Below are 18624 nucleotides of genomic sequence, written 5' to 3'. Positions count from 1 at the left end.
TACAACTCATCCAGAACGCCGCAGCCCGTCTGGTGTTCAACCTTCCCAAGTTCTCTCACGTCACCCCGCTCCTCCGCTCTTTCCACTGGCTTCCAGTTGAAGCTCGCATCCGCTACAAGACCATGGTGTTTGCCTACGGAGCTGTGAGGGGAACGGCACCGCAGTACCTCCAGGCTCTGATCAGGCCCTACACCCAAACAAGGGCACTGCGTTCATCCACCTCTGGCCTGCTCGCCTCCCTACCACTGAGGAAGTACAGTTCCCGCTCAGCCCAGTCAAAACTGTTCGCTGCTCTGGCCCCCCAATGGTGGAACAAACTCCCTCACGACGCCAGGACAGCGGAGTCAATCACCACCTTCCGGAGACACCTGAAACCCCACCTCTTTAAGGAATACCTAGGATAGGATAAAGTAATCCTTCTCACCCCCCCCCTTAAATGATTTAGATGCACTATTGTAAAGTGGCTGTTCCACTGGATGTCATAAGGGGAATTCACCAATTTGTAAGTCGCTCTGGATAAGAGCGTCTGCCAAATGACTTAAATGTAAATGTAAATGTAATAAAATTGTTCTGATAATTGTTATAGAATCGCCTAAATTCACTAATATATTGTTCCAAAAGGAAATCGCCGAATCATTTCTAGAAAATACCCAAATAAATCGCTGAACCGATTCAAATAAAAACACACACGTAATTGTCACCAAATACTGATAAATCTTTGCGTGCGAGGGTGGGGCACCAGAGATAAGTCTGTGCCGGCACCGCGAATACATCCCTGGTCTCGACCAGGGACGGGCTAAGCATACAAAGATAGAAATATACACAGGACATAGTAGAGGGCTGACTGAAACCTAGAGGACACATTACAGACAGGAGCCAAATAAGACATTTTTATTTTTTTTATTTTAATTTTTATTATTATTATTATTTTATTTTTTAGATAATCACTGCTTTAGTTATATTTTGCCTAACCACATTAATAATTACCTTAGCAGTTCACGTTATTATTTTGTGATAACATGTCTGGCTCAACTACACCTGCGACTCTAACCTCCGGTCTGGATCTCTGCCTAGGAGATATGAAAGCACTACTAGCCAGAGCCACCAACCATGGCACCATGAACAGCATCATGACAGCAGCCGACCTCGGAGCCCAGCCACCCACCCTGCCCCTAGATGGTTTCAGGACCATTTTATGGGATGAACTGCGCAGAGCTTACCCTACTGAAAGGAACCATGGCACCCTGTCCTCCTTCACTATCAACCCAGGTGAGCATCCAGCAGAATACCTGGACAGAGCTAAAACCACCTGGAGATCAGTCCATGATGAACCATTTGACGATACAGACACTACCCTCAACATGTGGAAAGAGATGGTGGTAAATGGCTGCCCAGGGGATGTAAAGACCAAACTGAGAGGAACGGTGGGACTGATCTCACTTCCTTTGACCCAATTTAATGCTCACGTGCACCACCATGTGGGCCAACACAATAAAGACAGAGGGGGATCCGAGAACCAAGTCCACTCCCTCCAGGTACAACTCCTGAAACTCCAAGTGAAGGAAGCACACAAAGGAGACAATCCTAAGAAACAGATGGTGGCGGAGGAAACCCAGGAGACAGGCACCAAAACAGACATCTCTCAAATAGTGGCCCAGACTGTCTCTCAGATGATCCAACTGCAGGCAGCCCAACTCACTGCCCCTATGGAGGCCCCACCACCCCAAAACCCTCCCCCACAGCAGTATATCCTGCAACAGCAACAGCCACGATGGGCTCAACGGAGCCCCTACACTGGACCATACAGAGTGGAAAACTAGCAATGTTTTAACTGCGGAATTCCCGGTCACTTTGCCAGAGATTGCAGGAAAACACCCTCCCTGCACCAACAGCAATGGAGAGGACGTGGAGGAGCACCAGAAAGAGGGAGAGGAAGAGGAGGACCCCCTCCCCTACACTACAACCAACCAGGACCCAGTCAGCCAGCCTACAACCACCCAGGATCTAGCCACATGCAGCAGCAACAGCAAGACTACAACCAACCACAGTTCCAGGGCATGGCAGGGCCATGAAGATGCCCACCACCCACGGCAGGAGAAGGGAGAAGGAAGGCAACACTTTCAACTGCACACTGAACCAACAATGATGTGCGAAGTTGAGGGTGTTTCCCATCAGTTCCTGGTAGATACAGGATGCACCTATTCTGCTATCAGAACCCCTCAAATGCTGTCATCTGATTCCATATCGGTGGTGGGGGTCACGGGATCACCTGAGGCTCAAAGCCGCACTATCCCTTTAACATTCTCCTGGGAAAACTCTCATTTGCAACACCAGTTCCTGTACTGCCCAAAATGCCCGATCAACCTACTAGGACGGGACCTCTTATGCAAAATGGGGTGCACCATATATCTTACTGAAAGTGGAGTGGAAGTATCCACCAACCCCCCCTCTTCAACACCTGTTTGCCCAGTAAGAATTATGATGATGCCACTCCTGCCGAAGCCCACGCTGTCTGAAACTCAAGAAGTGTACTGGCTAAAATGCCTATCCACAGGCCCTGCCACCTCTCACATCCAGTTTAAGTTCAACCAACTGAAAACTCTAATTTACACCCTGCACCCATATAAGACTCCCCAAGCTGATATCCATTGCACACTCAATGTAACAGAAACAGATGACTGCCCCTACACTGAAGACTGGGACGAGAACATGATGCACCTGACCCCAAGTATCAGGTGTTGCACCACTGTGTGCGGCCAAGAGGGGGTGGCAGCACCGGTCATTCTTCAACTACACCTGAAAACTTGGTACATGTTGAGTGAAGAATCAGCACCTCATGTCACGCTGGCTGTGGGCAATGGTTTTGAAGCACAACGCCTAGGTCCCATGATCAGGCGGGCATCCAAGCTAACCTGGGAGCCCACTTCAACACCAGGCATACACAAAGCCACCTCAGAGAATATGTGGAGATTCGTTGAACCAGACACTGAAGAAAGATGTCTCCCAGAACGTCTACCCCTGCCAAGACACCATGGGAAACCATACACTGACCATCCCTCATCAAAAGCCCTGATCTCCACTATCAATGATAAGATCTGGACCACATCCCCTTTCGATGTGGGTCAGCTCCAAGTTGCCCCAGTCATCATCACCCTACTGAACCCAAATCAGACACCTATTTACCGAACACAATATCGTTTGAAACCTGAACAGACAATGGGAATTAAGCCAACCATCGATGGCCTCCTGGGGACAGGTGTCCTCTATCCCACAGTCTCACCATGGAACACGTCCATCCTACCCGTACTGAAGGCTGATGGAGAAACATACCGGATGGTCCAAGACTTCCGAGCAGTGAATGACGTCACTGCACCAATCAATCTACCTGTCCCTGACCCACACATCACGCTGAGCAACCTGTCGCCCATGCATCAGTACTTCACTGTGATTGATCTGGCAAATGCTTTCTTCAGCATTCCCCTGGATGAAGCATCCCAACCCATTTTTGCATTCACCTACGAAGGACAACAGTACACGTATGCATTTTTGCCACAAGGTTACAGATGCTCTCCGGGAATCTTCAACCACATACTGAAAAATCACCTTTCTGAACTCAGGATCCCTGAAGGAGTGGTCCTGATTCAATACGTTGGCGATCTACTGCTAGGCGCTCCAACATCTGATCTCTGCCTACAAATGACAAAAACTCTGCTAGACTTCCTAGCCACCAAGGACTACAAGGTCAAACTGAGCAAAGTACAGACCTCTAGAAGAACAGTCATCTTCCTGGGAAGAGAAATCTCAGGAGACGGAGCAGGACTCTCCAAATTACACAGAGACTCTATTCTCCACCACTCACGACCCATTACTGTGTCAGGAATGTTGTCATTCCTTGGACTAACAGGCTACAGCCGCACACACATACCGGACTTTACATCCAGAACTGAACCCATGAGGGAAATAGTGCGTGTAGCAGGACCAAGGAACCTCCATGCACCCCTGACCTGGATGCCTGACGCATCAAAAGCTTTCACACTCCTGAAAACAGATCTATCAGTGGCAGCAGCGCTGATTTCACCTGACTACAACATTAAGTTCCATTTGGATGTTTCTGAGAAGGAAGGATTCACTTCATCCGTCCTTTTCCAGAAACAAAAGGGGGAGAGAAAGGTATTGATGTACCACTCCTCAAAACTTGACCACATTGAGGTAGGACAGACAACATGCTCCAGATACGTTGCTGCAGTAGCAAAAGCTTTTGAAAAAACAGCTCACCTCGTGATGTGTCATCCATTGGAGATCCACACCCATCATGGCGTCGCGCGCATCTGATGAGTAAAGACTTCACGTTCAGTGCTGAAAGAAAAACCAAGATCCAGAACAAATGCACACAGTCACATATCACGTTTGTGAACACAGAGAAAAATATGGCAGATGCACTCAACGCAGAAGAAGGAATGCCCCACTCTTGCGCTGAAAGAGCGGCACAAGAACTAAAACTGAGACCAGACCTGAAGAATGACCCACTGACCAATCCCGACCAATGGTTATACACTGATGGCTGCTGCTACAAAGGAGAAGAAGGAAACATAGCAGCCTATGCGGTGGTGCAGCAACTTCTAGACGGTTTACACGTCACCCTTGAATCAGCCATCATCCCTCAACCATCATCTGCCCAATTAGCTGAAATCATCGGATTGACACAGGCTCTCATCAGAGCAAAAGGAAAGACTGTGAACATATATACAGACTCAGCCTATGTCCATGGAGCAGTCCACACTGATGGACCACAGTGGGTAAGAAGAAACTTTACCACAACAGGAAATCTTCCAATCAAACACAAGACACAGATGGAGAGACTAATAGCATCAGTACCATTACCGGCACAGGTAGCCATCATGAAGTGCAAAGGACACCAGCAACTGAAAACCAGAATCAGTGCTGGAAATGAAGCAGCAGACAAAGCAGCAAAAAAAGCTGGAGGTTACCTACCTAAACAGATGGTACTGCAACCACAGATATCGCAAACAGAGCTCACCCAGAAAGATATAGTGGAGATACAAAACTCAGCAGGACCCTATGAACACTCAGTCTGGGCACAGAAAGGGGCGACCAAAGGCCCAGATAAACTCTGGAGATGTCACGACGGAAGACTGGTTGCCCCAGCAAAACTCTGCCCGGGAAGCACGTGGCCCCACACACGAAGGCAAACTAAAGACCCTTCAAAAGGTCTCGCACATCTGGTGGCACCCTCACATGAAAGAAATGACTGACTTATTTTGTGACGAATGCAACATATGTGGCAGCCACAACCCAAAGAAACCATATCAAACACCAATGGGCTCATACCCAGTGCCTAATGCATGTTTTCAGGACATTAGCATAGACTACACCGACATGGGCCCCGAAAATGTATCCAAAGGAAAACGCTATCTCCTAGTTATGGTAGATAGGTTCTCCAGGTGGGTAGAAGCAATACCAACAGCAAGGGAGGATGCTAGGTCAGTCATTAAGTGGCTACAAACCGAACTAATACCCAGGTATGGCATCCCAAGACAAATCAGATCTGACAATGGTTCACATTTTAGTAACAAACACCTAAGACAGGTGGAAGAAAGATTTGGCATAACACACAGATTCGGTTCTGTGTACCACCCCCGATCCCAAGGTCTTGTGGAACGCGGAAACCAAACGCTGAAAGCTAAGATAGCTAAAGCATGTGCAGGTACGAAGTTGACATGGGTTGAAGCCCTGCCTCTGGCACTGATGGCCATGAGAGCCTCACCAGGAGCAGGCACCCATCTCTCTCCTCATGAGATAATGACTGGTAGAGTCATGCCTGGTCCACCAAGGGAGGGAGGTCATATGCCCGCTCTTGATGTACAACAAATTGAAATGTCGGACTATGTGAAAAAATTGACGGAACTCTCTGCAGCACTCTCTTCTCAGGTTCGCAAGGTCCAAGAGGGGGAGCTGCCTGGGGACACGCCACAACCAAAGGTAAAGGTTGGTGACTGGGTGAGGGTTAAAGTCCACAAGAGAAAGTGGCTGGAACCCAGGTGGACTGGACCGTACGAAGTGAAGGAGGTTACTTCACACTCAGTCCAGATCAAAGGTAAATCAGGCGCACCTTGGCACCACCTTACACATTGCACCCCAGCCCCAACTCCTTCTAGAACACTGACTGAAGTCAGAGCTGATTTGAACAGCCTAATTTCGATACCAAATGAAGACACTCCTGACTCAGGTGATGGAGTACCAAACTCCATCTCCCCTGAAAAAGGAACCTCGCCCAGTTAGAGGGACGTTTCTCTCTCCCTGGGCAAGGCTAGGAATATCTGGGCCTTTGTGATATTCCTACTGATAGTTGGAGTATCCCTGGGTACCCTGACATGGTTAATAGAACAACAATCATATAACAAAGTGTCAGGATTACTTACCCAGTCCCCTATCCCTGACACCGTCCCTAACATCATTCACTCCAATCACTCCCGTCCCAAGCGCAGAACTACACCTACAGACCAACAATGTACTCCATACAAGGATAGAAGCACCACCTTATGTGTACTCTCAAATGCAACCACCACCATTACACTACCCTGGGGGGTACTGGGAAATGCTAGGAATGGGGTGGGAGGGCATGCTCTCACCTACAGCAAATATAAGTGGTATATGATAAAAGGGGGGATTAAGGAATGGTCTTGGAAAAATCTGGTAGCTGAGACTGGTCCAGACTGGCCCAGCTACTCATCAGGGCAAACAGTTCTTAGTTGGCGGAGAAGACTGTCCCTTACAAGGACCGACACCAACCACAAACTAAGTATTTGTCCCAGTTCCGGAATGGGTTGTCAGGATTTTATACTGGCACCATATGCCGATCCTCATCGGGGAGACGGAGCATCTCAGCTCTATTGGAATTTAACAATATGTAGCATGGGACAGACCCAGCCTACTGCTATTACTGTGGACAATGTCAGAACCAAACACATCTCAAAACCCAAGGAAGAGGGGGAATGGGGACCAGTAACTATAGTCACCACTCCTACCAACTCTGACACCATACTCACTGCCACCGGAATCTCCGGGTTTTCAAACAATTGGCTTTTATTGACCGAACAAGCAGCCAACACAACCCTGCAAAGCTGCATAGTTTGCATGGGAGCCAGACCTCTGCTCCGCATAGTACCAGCCGTTATTACTACTGACTGTCTAATGCCCCTTATGAATAAAGATAACCCACCTGCCAATTGTTCACAGTGGGACGCAGTCTACCCAGTAGTCTCCGCTATTGCGACAAAACCAATATTCTCCTCTGTAGTAGCTAGCGCTAATTTCACATGTATCAACATGACAGGCAGAGGCCCTTTGTTGGGACAGCTCCCTGCTAGTTGGTGCTTATACACTCACATGCTTACGGGTACTTTTAAACCAGTATCCAGAGCTGATGTGTGGTGGTGGTGTGGGGGAACTTGTTTGTTTGACAGACTTCCCCACGACGCCACTGGTACCTGTGCCCTCATAAACCTCCTGTTGCCTATCTCTGTCTACCCCATAGGCGTCCAAGACCTGCTAACTCGCATAAATGACCAGGGCCCTATCTATTGGCCTATCAGGACCAAGCGTGCGGTTACCCCAAGAGCTGGGGATCCAACATATATTGACGCCATTGGAGTACCCAGGGGGGTACCAGATGAGTATAAATTAGTCGACCAAGTAGCTGCAGGTTTTGAATTTTCAATCTGCTGGTGGTGTACAGTTAACAAAAATGTTGATAGAATAAACTACATTCATTTTAATGTCCAGAAACTAGGCAACTGGACTCAACATGGTTTCGAGGCTGTTCATGGCCAATTGGCTGCCACATCCCTCATGGCCTTCCAAAACAGTTGGCTGAATGTGGTGGTGTATGTGCCATGTTCGGTGAGCAATGTTGCACTTTTATTCCCAATAACACAGCCACGGATGGTAGTCTAACCATTGCCCTAGAGGGACTTGGAACACTTAATGGTAAAATGAAATACCACTCTGGGGTCGATACCTCTATCTGGGACTCCTGGATGGATGCTTTTGGTAAATATAAAACACTGATCTCCTCTATCCTAGTGTCCATTGCTGTTTTTATAGCTATCCTAACCTTGTGCGGATGTTGTTGCATTCCCTGCGCCCGCACTTTGGCCACTAGAATAATTATCACTGCTATTACCCCTATGCCCAAGGACCAGGTCCATATGTACCCTCTATTAGCAGCTGAGGACCAAGACATTTCTCTTGAAGAGCATCCCCTCCCGCCACAATATTCCTCATGCCAGTAAATTCGTGAGCACCTTTTTATCCTGTGTTTATCTGCCATTACCTAGTTTTGCTTGTTCATAGAGTGTCACGAATCCCATTCCCTGAGTCTGTTTTTTGCCTGTGTTCTGTCCTGGAGTGTTTTTTCTGGCGTCCTGGAACGCACCCTGTCTGGTTGCCGGGCAATGTAGCCAGTTGGGAGTTCTGATTACCCGCACCTGTATCCCATCAGCTATCTGCATACCTGGTCCTGATCATCATCTCTCCTCTTCATAAGCCCGGACCTGACATCCATTCCCTGCTGGATCGTTAGCCATGAACAGTATGTCGTGCCATAGTATCAGCTTCAAGTTGGATAGAATTTGTTTTGTTGTTTTTTACGTATTGCTTGCCTTAAACTTACCTCCGTTTGTTCTGTCTTCAGTTACTCACCCGGATCATTTACCCCATTCCCACCTGGTCGTCGGAGAATTCCGCTACCCCATTGGATCCACCTATTTACTCCCATCAACTTACCACCGCTGCCTGCTACGCCACCTGGATATATCTACCCATTCACTTGTAAATAAATACTCACCTTCTTCCTACTCTCCTTGTCCTGGTCTGCTTCTGGGTCCAATTCTGGTAAACCCTGACATAGAGGGGGTGGGGATGGACCACTTTGTCTCTTCTCGCTTTCTTTCTATTATTCACGTCTAGTAGTACTACTGGCTGAGCCAGTTGTCCCCAGACAACTCTTGCCCAGTGTCCTCAGTCAAGTCTAGAGCCTGTGTGCAATAACATGATTATCCGAAGGACACACAGCTGCCATCACGCAAATATACTCCCCTGTAAACTAAAAAGAGCAGCCTGCAACAATAACGAGCTTAGAAGTGCCAAGCTATCTCACTGACATTGAACCCTGCATGCACTCCTGCAAAGACAGGAAACACCTGAGCCTAAAGCAGACGTTACCAATATCCACGCTTCCTGGACACACATACATCTCATGACGCACTGTACACTCACACTCTACCTCCCCCCTACTGGTCGGGTGCCAAGAGCAAAGGACTTTGCTGTGCACCAATGGGGCCCGCTCTGGCTAGAGCAAGGCCCGCCTCCAACTCTTCAGGACCAGTCAGAAGACCAACACGACGAGACTCCACCTACATTATTCTGTGTATACATTCTGCTGCAAACTCTGTCTACGCAGCCTAATTAGCTGACTCCTTGCAGAGCCATATGCTTAGGTCCGTGCACGCTTAACTGCAGGACAAGATATCTCTGACTTGAAATAAACTGCCTTTTTGATACACCCCATTCCACTCTGTCCAGCATCGTTGATTTGGTCTCCCTCTCCAGTATGTAAACACTAACAGTAGCCAAGGGTCTGGAAAAATTGGCTTTTATAAATGCATTTCATGCACCTTAGCAGAATTTTTTTTAATACCTCAGAATCATAGCTGCAGAAAGGTTCTGTTTTCCCACGATGCTGTTTGCTCAATAGGCCTATTTTGAAATTGATGACTTGGTAGGCTACAGACAGATTAGTCTTCCCAGCCTGTGTTTTCCCACGATTCTATTCAAAATATTGCAAAAGGCCTGTTGTGGCTGCATGCTGTTTACTGACAGATTTGACAGACTACTTTAACACTGACAAACACTGACAAACTAAGAATCTGAGATCAATAAAAATAACCTAGTCTTGAATCCATAGCCTATGCCTAGGTGTGTGGAGACATATTGTAGAATATGAAATTATACTCCTAAAAAAAGCTTTCCAGTTTCACTGACTCACCCAATGATGCCCAGTTTACTCACCGGCAATGGCCAATGCACCCATGCCAAAAGCCTCTCTCTCTCTCTCTTGTTTTACAAAGTAAAACAATGCTGTTTGCTCAATAGGCCTACTTGGAAGTTGATGACTTGGTAGGCTACAGACAGATTAGTCTTCTCTTTTCAGTAGGATCCAATTGCTTCCCAGCCTGTGTTTTCCCACGATTCTATTCAAAATATTGCAAAAGGCCTGTTGTGGCTGCATGCTGTTTACTGACAGATTTGCAGCGCATTCCCGACTGTAGGCATGCCTTGTGAATGGCCTACACACAATCCACAGCTAGGCATTAAAAAAATAATAATACTGATCATCTGTGGCTAAATTATAGTTCTACTCCTGGTGTAGTTTCGGGATTATTTCATTTTTTTCTGAACAGACAGCATTAATTCTATAACTTTGGCAAATGTATTCCAATTTATCAGGGGTACTCTGGCACCTTCAGAACCTTTCCTGCGGCTATGATTCTATAATGAACAAAAATAAAAACGCAACATGTTCCATACGCACAAAACGCTTATTTCTCTCTAATTTTGTCCAGAATTGTGTTTACATCCCTGTTAGTGAGCATTTATCCTTTGCCAAGATAATCCACCCACTTGACAGGTGTGGCATTACACAGGTGCACCTTGTGCTGGGGACAATAAAAGGCCATTAAAATGTGCAGTTTTTTCACACAACGCAATGCCACAGATCTCTCAAGTTTTGAGGGAGTGTGCAATTGGCATGCTGACTGCATGAATGTCTACCAGAGCTGTTGCCAGATAATTCAATGTTATTTTCTGAATCATAAGCCGCTTTTAGAGTCGTTTGAGAGATTTTGTCAGTACGTCCAAACGGCTTCACAACCGCAGACCACATGTAACCACGTCACCCGGCTTCTTCACCTGCGGGATCATCTGAGACCAGCCATCCAGACAGCTGATGAAACTGAGGAGTATTTCTGTCTGCAATAATGCCCTTTTGTGGGGGAAAATGTATTCTGATTAGCTGGGCCTGGCTCCCCATGGGTGTGTCCCTGCCCGGTAATGTGAAATCCATAGATTAGGGCCTAATGAATTTATTTCAATTAACTGATTTCCTTATATGAGATGTAATAAGATGTCGGTGACAAGATGGTGCAGACAGACATTGCAGCTCTGCTTCAGCATAACAACTTTTCAAAATTGGATCCTTTGTTCGTATCTCCCGGAGGCAATTTAACATATCCCAGAGGCTGCCTCAAGATGCCGCAGGCGAAGAAAAGGTATTCGAAGTGGACTCTAGCCCTACTCAGGAGTTGAGCACCACACCATCCACCACTTCCGAGTATATTACTTGCTAATGTTCATTCCCTGGACCATAAAGTAGAGAATCTAAGGGCGAGGATCTTCCTTCCAGAGAGACATCAGGGACTGTAAAGTACTCTGTTTCATGGAATCATGGCTGTCTCCGGATATGCTCTCCTCATCCACACAGCCAGCTGGGTTCTTAGTACTTCGCGCAGGAATAAAGAACGTTAAGGGAAGAAGGAAGATGATGGTTTTTGTTTCATGATTAAATACTCATGGTGTGATTGTGATAACGAATAGGAACTTGAGTCATTTTGTTAACCTGACCTTGAATACCTCACAATCAAATGCCATATTACCTCCCAAGAAAATTATCTTTGGGTATAGTCACAGCCATGTATATTCCCCCTCCCGTCCGATACCAGGACAGCCCTCAAGGAACTACACTGGAATTTGAGTAAAGTGGAAACCACATACCCTGAGGCCATATTAATTGTAGCTTGGATTTTAACAAAGCAAATTTGAGGAAATCGCTACTGAAGTTCAATCATCACATTGCCTTTAGTACTCGCACTACAGAAACTCTCACCCATTATTACTCCCCCTTCCGCGATGGCTAATAGGCCTCCCAGCCCTCCCTTCAGCAAATCTGATCATGACTCCCATTCTGCTCCACCCTTCCCTTAGGCAGAAACTCAAACAGGAAGTACCTGTGCTAAATGTACATTCAAAGCTTGTCTGACCAATTGGAATCCATACTTCAAGATTGTTTTGATCACGCGGACTGGGATACGTTCCAGGTTGCTTCTGAGAATAACATTGAAGTATACACCGCCACGGTGACTGAGTTCCTCAGGAAGTGTATAGGGGATTTTGTTCCCACTGTGACTACTAAAACCTACCCAAACCAAAAACTGTGGATAGATGGCAGCATTTGCACACAACTGAAAGCGCAAACCACTGCATTCAACCACGTTAAAATGACTGGGAATATGGTTGAATACAAACAGTGTTGTTATTCCCTCCGTAAGGCAATCAAACAGGAAAAATGTCAGTACAGAGACAAAGTGGAGTCGCAATTCTACAGCTCAGACACGAGATGTATGTGGCTGGGTCTACAGACTATCCCGGATTAGTGGTATAGTCATTGAGTTTTCTCGGTTGCATTCATAAATTCGCTCTGACTATCTACTCCGAACTCAGAGCACGCTCTTCTGACGTGTTCCTGTGCCCGAGCGCAGAATAACTGATGAATTTACGAACACGCAACACCAGTTGAATATGACTGGTGTCTGTAAACATCGGCAAAAAAGCTTAATTAAATTGTTCCCAACAGCACAGTCACAGTCATCAATGCTTTGGATATCATGAAAACAGCCTAACCAGCTCTGCTAGGGTGAGTAAAATGGTCATAGTCAGGTGTTCTCCGATTTTTGTCTGGAAGTAGCTAGCAAGTTAACCAGATAGCTTGAGTGCTTGACTGCCGTTGTGAGGTCAGAACGCTCGGATCAATTCTACTCCTCGGGACAATTCTACAAACGGACAATCTGACAACTCTCTGAATTTATGAAAACCCAGAGCGCACTCTGGCACTCCAGATTGAATTTAATAACACATCCGAAATCATAAAATGTCTGGCTAGAAATATGTTATGTAGACAGGTGAAGCATTAGTACGCTCAACTGAAAGGATACCATTAATTTACAGTATTCTAAAATGAACTAATAGTATATATTATGTTGTAAATACTCATTATGCATGTAGTGCACAATATGTTAGTATGGGTATTCGAACACAGCTGTAGTCTTTCAGAGACTGGAAAAAAATTGTCAGCTTGTATATTTAGCAATGATAGGAACATTGCTGATAGGAACATCGCTGCAAGATGTCCAATAGCTCTATCGAACAAAGGACAACCATATCTGCAGGCACAAAAACTTATAGTGCAATCAGTATAACATAGAGCCTTCACGAAATGGAACAAAGCAGGAACACATTTATTTTCAGATCAATACACCAGAAGCTGTCAAAGTGTGTATCATTCAGTGTGGGAAGAACAAACCTGCCTTCCTCCTGTGCAATGGTGTGTGAAACACATCTCACAGACATAGAAATGCCTCGGACATGATGAAAACAAGCCCAGATTTCCCCAGGATGAAAATCCTCTTGAAATATTGGGAGATGGAGTGGAGCTGTTTCTACTGTCAGCAGTGGTATAAAGTACTTACGTAAAAAAAACTTTAAAGTGCTACTTAAGTAGTTTTTTGGGGTAGCTTTACTTTACTATTTACAGTACCAGTCAAAAGTTTGGTCACACCTACTCATTTAAGGGTTTTCTTGATTTTTTATTATTTCCTACATACATGTAGAATAATAGTGACGACATCAAACCTATGAAATTTCATATATGGAATCACAGTGTTAAACAAATCCAAATATATTTGACATTATTCAAAGTAGCCACCCTTTGGCTTGATGATAGCGTTGCAGACTCTTGGCATTCTCTCAACCAGCTTCACCTGGAATGCTTTTCCAACACGACTTCCCACATATGCTGAGCACTTGTTGGCTGTTTTTCCTTCAGTCTGCGGTCCAACTCATCCCAAACGATCTCAATTGGGTTGAGGTTGGGTGATTGTGGAGGCCAAGTCATCTGATGCAGCACTCCATCACTCTGCTTCTTGGTCAAATAGCCCTTACACAGCTTGGAGGTGTGTTGGGTCATTATCCTGTTGAAAAACACATTTTATTCCCACCAAGCGCAAACCAGATGGGATGGCGTATTTCTGCAGAATGTTGTGGTAGCCTTGCTGGTTAAGTGTGCCTTGAATTCAAAATAGATCACAGACTGTGTCTCCAGCAAAGTACCCCCACACCATCACACCTCCTCCTCCGTGCTTCATGGTGGAAACCACATACATGTATGCGAAGATAATTCGTTCATCTACTCTGCGTCTCACAAAGACACAGCGGTTGGATCCAAAAATCTCAAATTTTGACTCATCAGACCAAAAGACAGATTTCAACTAGTCTAATGTCCATTGCTCGTGTTTCTTCTCCCAAGCAAGTCTCCTTTTCTTATTGTCGTCCTTTAGTTGTGGTTTCTTTGCAGCAATTAGAACAAGAAGGCCTGATCCACTTAGACTCCTCTGAACAGTTGATGTTGAGATGTTTATTTATTTAACAAGGCAAGTCAGTTGGGATCAAATTCTTGTTTTCAATAACAGTGGTGACCTCTTGAAAGTCCCCATCCCGGATCCGGGATCGTGACTAAAGCCTCAGGCTCATTAGCATAATGCAACGTTAACGATTTCTGAAAATTGCAAATAAAATGAAAATAATGCGTCTGCTCTCAAGCTTAGCCTTTTCTTAACTGCCTTTTTCAGGGGATGAACAACCTTTTACCTTGTCAGCTCAGGGATTCAATCTTGCAACCTTTCTGTTACTAGTCCAACGCTCTAACCACTAGGCTACTTGCTGCCCCTATATAGACTTTGTTTTTTACCAAATAGGTTTATCTTCTGTATATGACCTTAACTTGTAATAACACAACTGATTGGCTCAGACTTATTAAGAAGGAAGACATTCCATAAATTAACTTTTAACAAGGCACACCTGTTAATTGAAATGTATTCTAGGTGACTATCTGATGAAGCTGTTTGAGAGAATGCCAAGAGTGTGAATATCTGTCATCAAGGCAAAAGGGTGGCTACTTCCATATGTGTTATTTCATAGTTTTCATGTTTTCACTATTATTCTACAATGTTGAAAATAGTAAAAATTAAGAAAAACACTTGAATGAGTAGGTGTTCTAAAATATTTGACCGGTAGTGTATTTGAATGCTTTGCAGGATTTGTAATTATATAAGCAATTTGAAATGATTTATACTTTTACTTTTGATACTTGAGTATATTTAAAACCAAATACTTTTACTCAAGGATTATTTTACCGGGGGAGTTTCACTTTTGCTTGAGTTATTTTCTATTGAAGTATCATTACTTTTTTTTGACTAACTATTGGGTATTTTTTCCAACACTGCACTAGATAAAGCATCCAAGCGAACAAAACAGCATCCTTACTTACTATATGCAGCCCATGTATTATTTTACCATTGTTTAACTAGGCAAGTCAGTTAAGAACAAATTCTTTTTGAACTAGGAACAGTGGGTTAATTGTCTGGTTCAGAGACAGAACAACACATTTATACTTTGCCAGATCGGGTATTCAATCTAGCAATCTTTCGATTACTGGCCCAATGCTCTAACCACTAGGCTTCCTGCCACTGTCTGGACAAAAAGAGCATGACATGACATGCCATATTCTTTTTGTCCAGACAGCATCAGATACATAGGCTACACATACGTAGACAGAGGGGCTTCTCTTACTCGGATGATTTATCTGAGATTGATGTGTCTTTGTCGGGAAACGCATCTCTGCCAAATAAATTATCAATATTTAAAGATTTTACATGGAGGTAAGATATGGTGGGCCCCCTAAGGCCCGCCCATAATGTAGGCCCTGTTTTAATGGTGTTATTTATTGGTTGCCGAGGGGTTTTCTCCATTATGTACAGCTGGTTGTAATCATCAATGTAGGATCTCCAGATTGGATTGTGTAGCGATCAATCCAGTTTGTTTGTTGATTGCCGCCATGTTTTGATCTGACCTCCATAGTCTTGCATTCTCAGACCTGAAGTGTGCTTTTCTCCAGGTGATATATTTTGCAATCAATCCATTTTGGTGGATTTGGATTCTCAGTAACAAACATTGCTGTGGCTTTGTGTTTGCATTGCAGACACCTGATCTGTTGTCAGTCTATGTTGACCTTAGGGGAAGGTTTCCATCACCTACTAGTCAGAGCAGTGCTATAAGTGACATGACATCAGAGAGCAAAACCAGGCAGTCTGTGTTAACTTTCCCTTTCGTCACTGGAGCGGGAGATGCAGCAAATGATAGTAGTGGAGAGGTTAATACTTCAAACCACGACTTGAACACGTGGGGGACTCCAAAGTCTTCAATGAACCGTGTGCTGAGGAACGACTGTGGCTCTGACTACTGGTGGGAGATGGATTTGTTGTGGATGGAAAATATATTGGAATTCAAGGGCTAGAGATATTTGATGGCAGGTATCCAATATATCAGATGTGCACATGCTCTTCAATCAAGTATGATTCTATGTAATCAAATATGCGCCCCCCCCACACACACACACGAACACACCTTTTGCTAGTTGCTTTATTTGATCCGTTTCCACAGTGGAAGAACATAAGTTAAAGGTCCAATGCAGTAAAAAACATGATTTCCGTGTTTCATATATATTTCCACACTGATGTTGGAATAATACTGTGAATTTGTGAAAATTATGATAATGCCCTTTTAGTGTGGAAGCTGTTTTAAAAGCGCTTGGAATTTCATCCTGTTTGGTGGTGTGACATTTTGGCCTACCTGGTGACATCACAAGAAGTAAATTAGTTAAAAAACCAAAAACGTTCCAAACCTCTCTTCCAATAAGTGCTAGTTTTCAGTTTTCCACTCAGATCACTCCCAGACAATCTTAGCTAAATTCTTACTTGAGAAATAGATTTTCGCTAAGAAACTATGATTATTTATTTTTTACTATTTTAATTGAAAATAATCACAGTAAGTACTTAATTGTTACCCAAAAATGTTTTGATATTGAGATAAAAACGGCTGCATTGGAGCTTTGATCATTGATGAATCAATATTTTTTTGTCAGACATTCAACATAAGGATAAGCAGCCGTCTGTGTGAGTGTTTGTGTGTGTTTTATTTTTAATAGATTTTTTTTTAAATCTTTAAACCTGTTTTCACTTTATCGTTATTGGGTATTGTTTGTAGATTGATGGGGAAAAGAATCGAGCACACGGCCATGCAGTCTGCAAAGACACATTTTGGCAGCAGAATGGCCTTACTACAGCTATGTCTTTCAATATGTCACCGTCATAGGATGCCACCTTTCCAACAGGTCAGTTTGTCAAATTTTTGCCCGGCTGAAGCTGCCCTGGTCAACTGTTATTGTGAAGTGGAAACGTCTATGAGCAACAACTGCTCAGACATTCTAAACGATTCTGTGCTTCCAACTTGGTGGCAACAGTTTGGGGAAGCCCCTTTCCCATTTCAACATGACAAAACCCCTGTGCACAAAGCGAAGTCCATACAGAAATGGTTTGTCGAGATCGGTGTGAAAGAACTTGACTGGCCTGCACGGAGCCCTGACTTCAACACCATCGAACACCTTTGGGAGGAATTGGAACGCCAATTAATCGCCCAACATCAGTGCCCGGCCTCACTAATGCTCTTCTGGCCATTATAGTAGCAAAGTGGGGACTAACTCCATATTATAGCCCATGATATTGGAAAGAGATGTTCGATGAGCAGGTGTCCACATACTTTTGGTCATGTAGGGTATCTGTATTCCACCTTCGGCTTCAAACAAGTGTTTCTGCTCGCTCCTTTCCCCTGTATCGCCTGGCCAAACGGCCCTCTCAATGATCAAAGAAACTCAGAGAACCTCCAACATTAAAAACGCCACGATCCAAGAAATCCTCAGCCTAAAGGTTGATGAAAAATGTATGCACATTATATTCAGTATTAAAGTGTGATTTCCCTCTTGCTCACTTTCTTTCATTTTCCGATTTCCACTAACCCCACCTATTGGTAAACTCTCACTTGATGACCCTCTTCCTTCGTGGATCACTGGCATGGTGCCAGGCTATAGCCCATAATGGCTGTGGACAGGTAGCTTCCGCTATGGCCCTGTGGCAGGTAAGGCGGCCTGTTAAAAAGACCATTATCATATGCTAATTTCGTCAAGGGAAGGTGGGAAAGCCGCCCGATGCTCCTTGTCTCCATCATTATTAGGAACACATTGGGAGGGGGGGGGTTATGGCTTGTACAGGTACCCAACCCTTTCCACGGCTGTCAAATGGGAATCTGGAGGAGTGCGAACACTCAACAAGCAAACCTTAACAGCTCATTTCTATCGTAGAATGCAACATAGATGGAGTGTTATGTAATATTGGACTCATCTTGGCCAATTCAAAATTGCTCTGCTCTGGATCACAACGCCTTTGTTATATTCCGAGCAGATTTTTTTAATTATTTTTTTTAACCTTTATTTTACTAGGCAAGTCAGTTAAGAACAAATTCTTATTTTCAATTACGGCCTAGGAACAGTGGGTTATCTACCTGTTCAGGGGCAGAACAACAGATTTGTACCTTGTCAGCTCG

General features: G+C 44.7%; 1 protein-coding gene across 1 annotated transcript; it reads left to right on the top strand.

Annotated features, from left to right (window-relative positions):
• Positions 1–2478: 2478 nt before the first annotated feature.
• On the top strand, positions 2479–7573 carry LOC135547780 (uncharacterized). Its single transcript, XM_064977038.1, has 4 exons — positions 2479–4315; positions 4420–5003; positions 5950–6000; positions 7556–7573. The coding sequence occupies exons 1-4, from the start codon at positions 2479–2481 to the stop codon at positions 7571–7573; spliced, it is 2490 nt and encodes an 829-aa protein (XP_064833110.1).
• The last annotated feature ends 11051 nt before the right edge of the window (positions 7574–18624 follow it).

This window comes from Oncorhynchus masou, chromosome 10 (assembly GCF_036934945.1).
Source record: "Oncorhynchus masou masou isolate Uvic2021 chromosome 10, UVic_Omas_1.1, whole genome shotgun sequence".
Lineage (NCBI taxonomy): Eukaryota > Metazoa > Chordata > Actinopteri > Salmoniformes > Salmonidae > Oncorhynchus > Oncorhynchus masou.
The sequence above is the reverse complement of the archived record's forward strand: the minus strand, read 5'-3'. Positions and strand labels throughout refer to the sequence as shown.

Excerpts from the sequence above, each read along its gene's own strand:
- LOC135547780 (XM_064977038.1), top strand. The coding sequence starts at position 2,479 with ATGATGATGCCACTCCTGCCGAAGCCCACGCTGTCTGAAACTCAAGAA. Across the intron at positions 4,316-4,419 it reads GGAGATCCACACCCATCATG|AGAAAAATATGGCAGATGCA; the intron begins GCGTCGCGCGCA and ends TTGTGAACACAG. Across the intron at positions 5,004-5,949 it reads GTTACCTACCTAAACAGATG|GTTCGCAAGGTCCAAGAGGG; the intron begins GTACTGCAACCA and ends CTCTCTTCTCAG.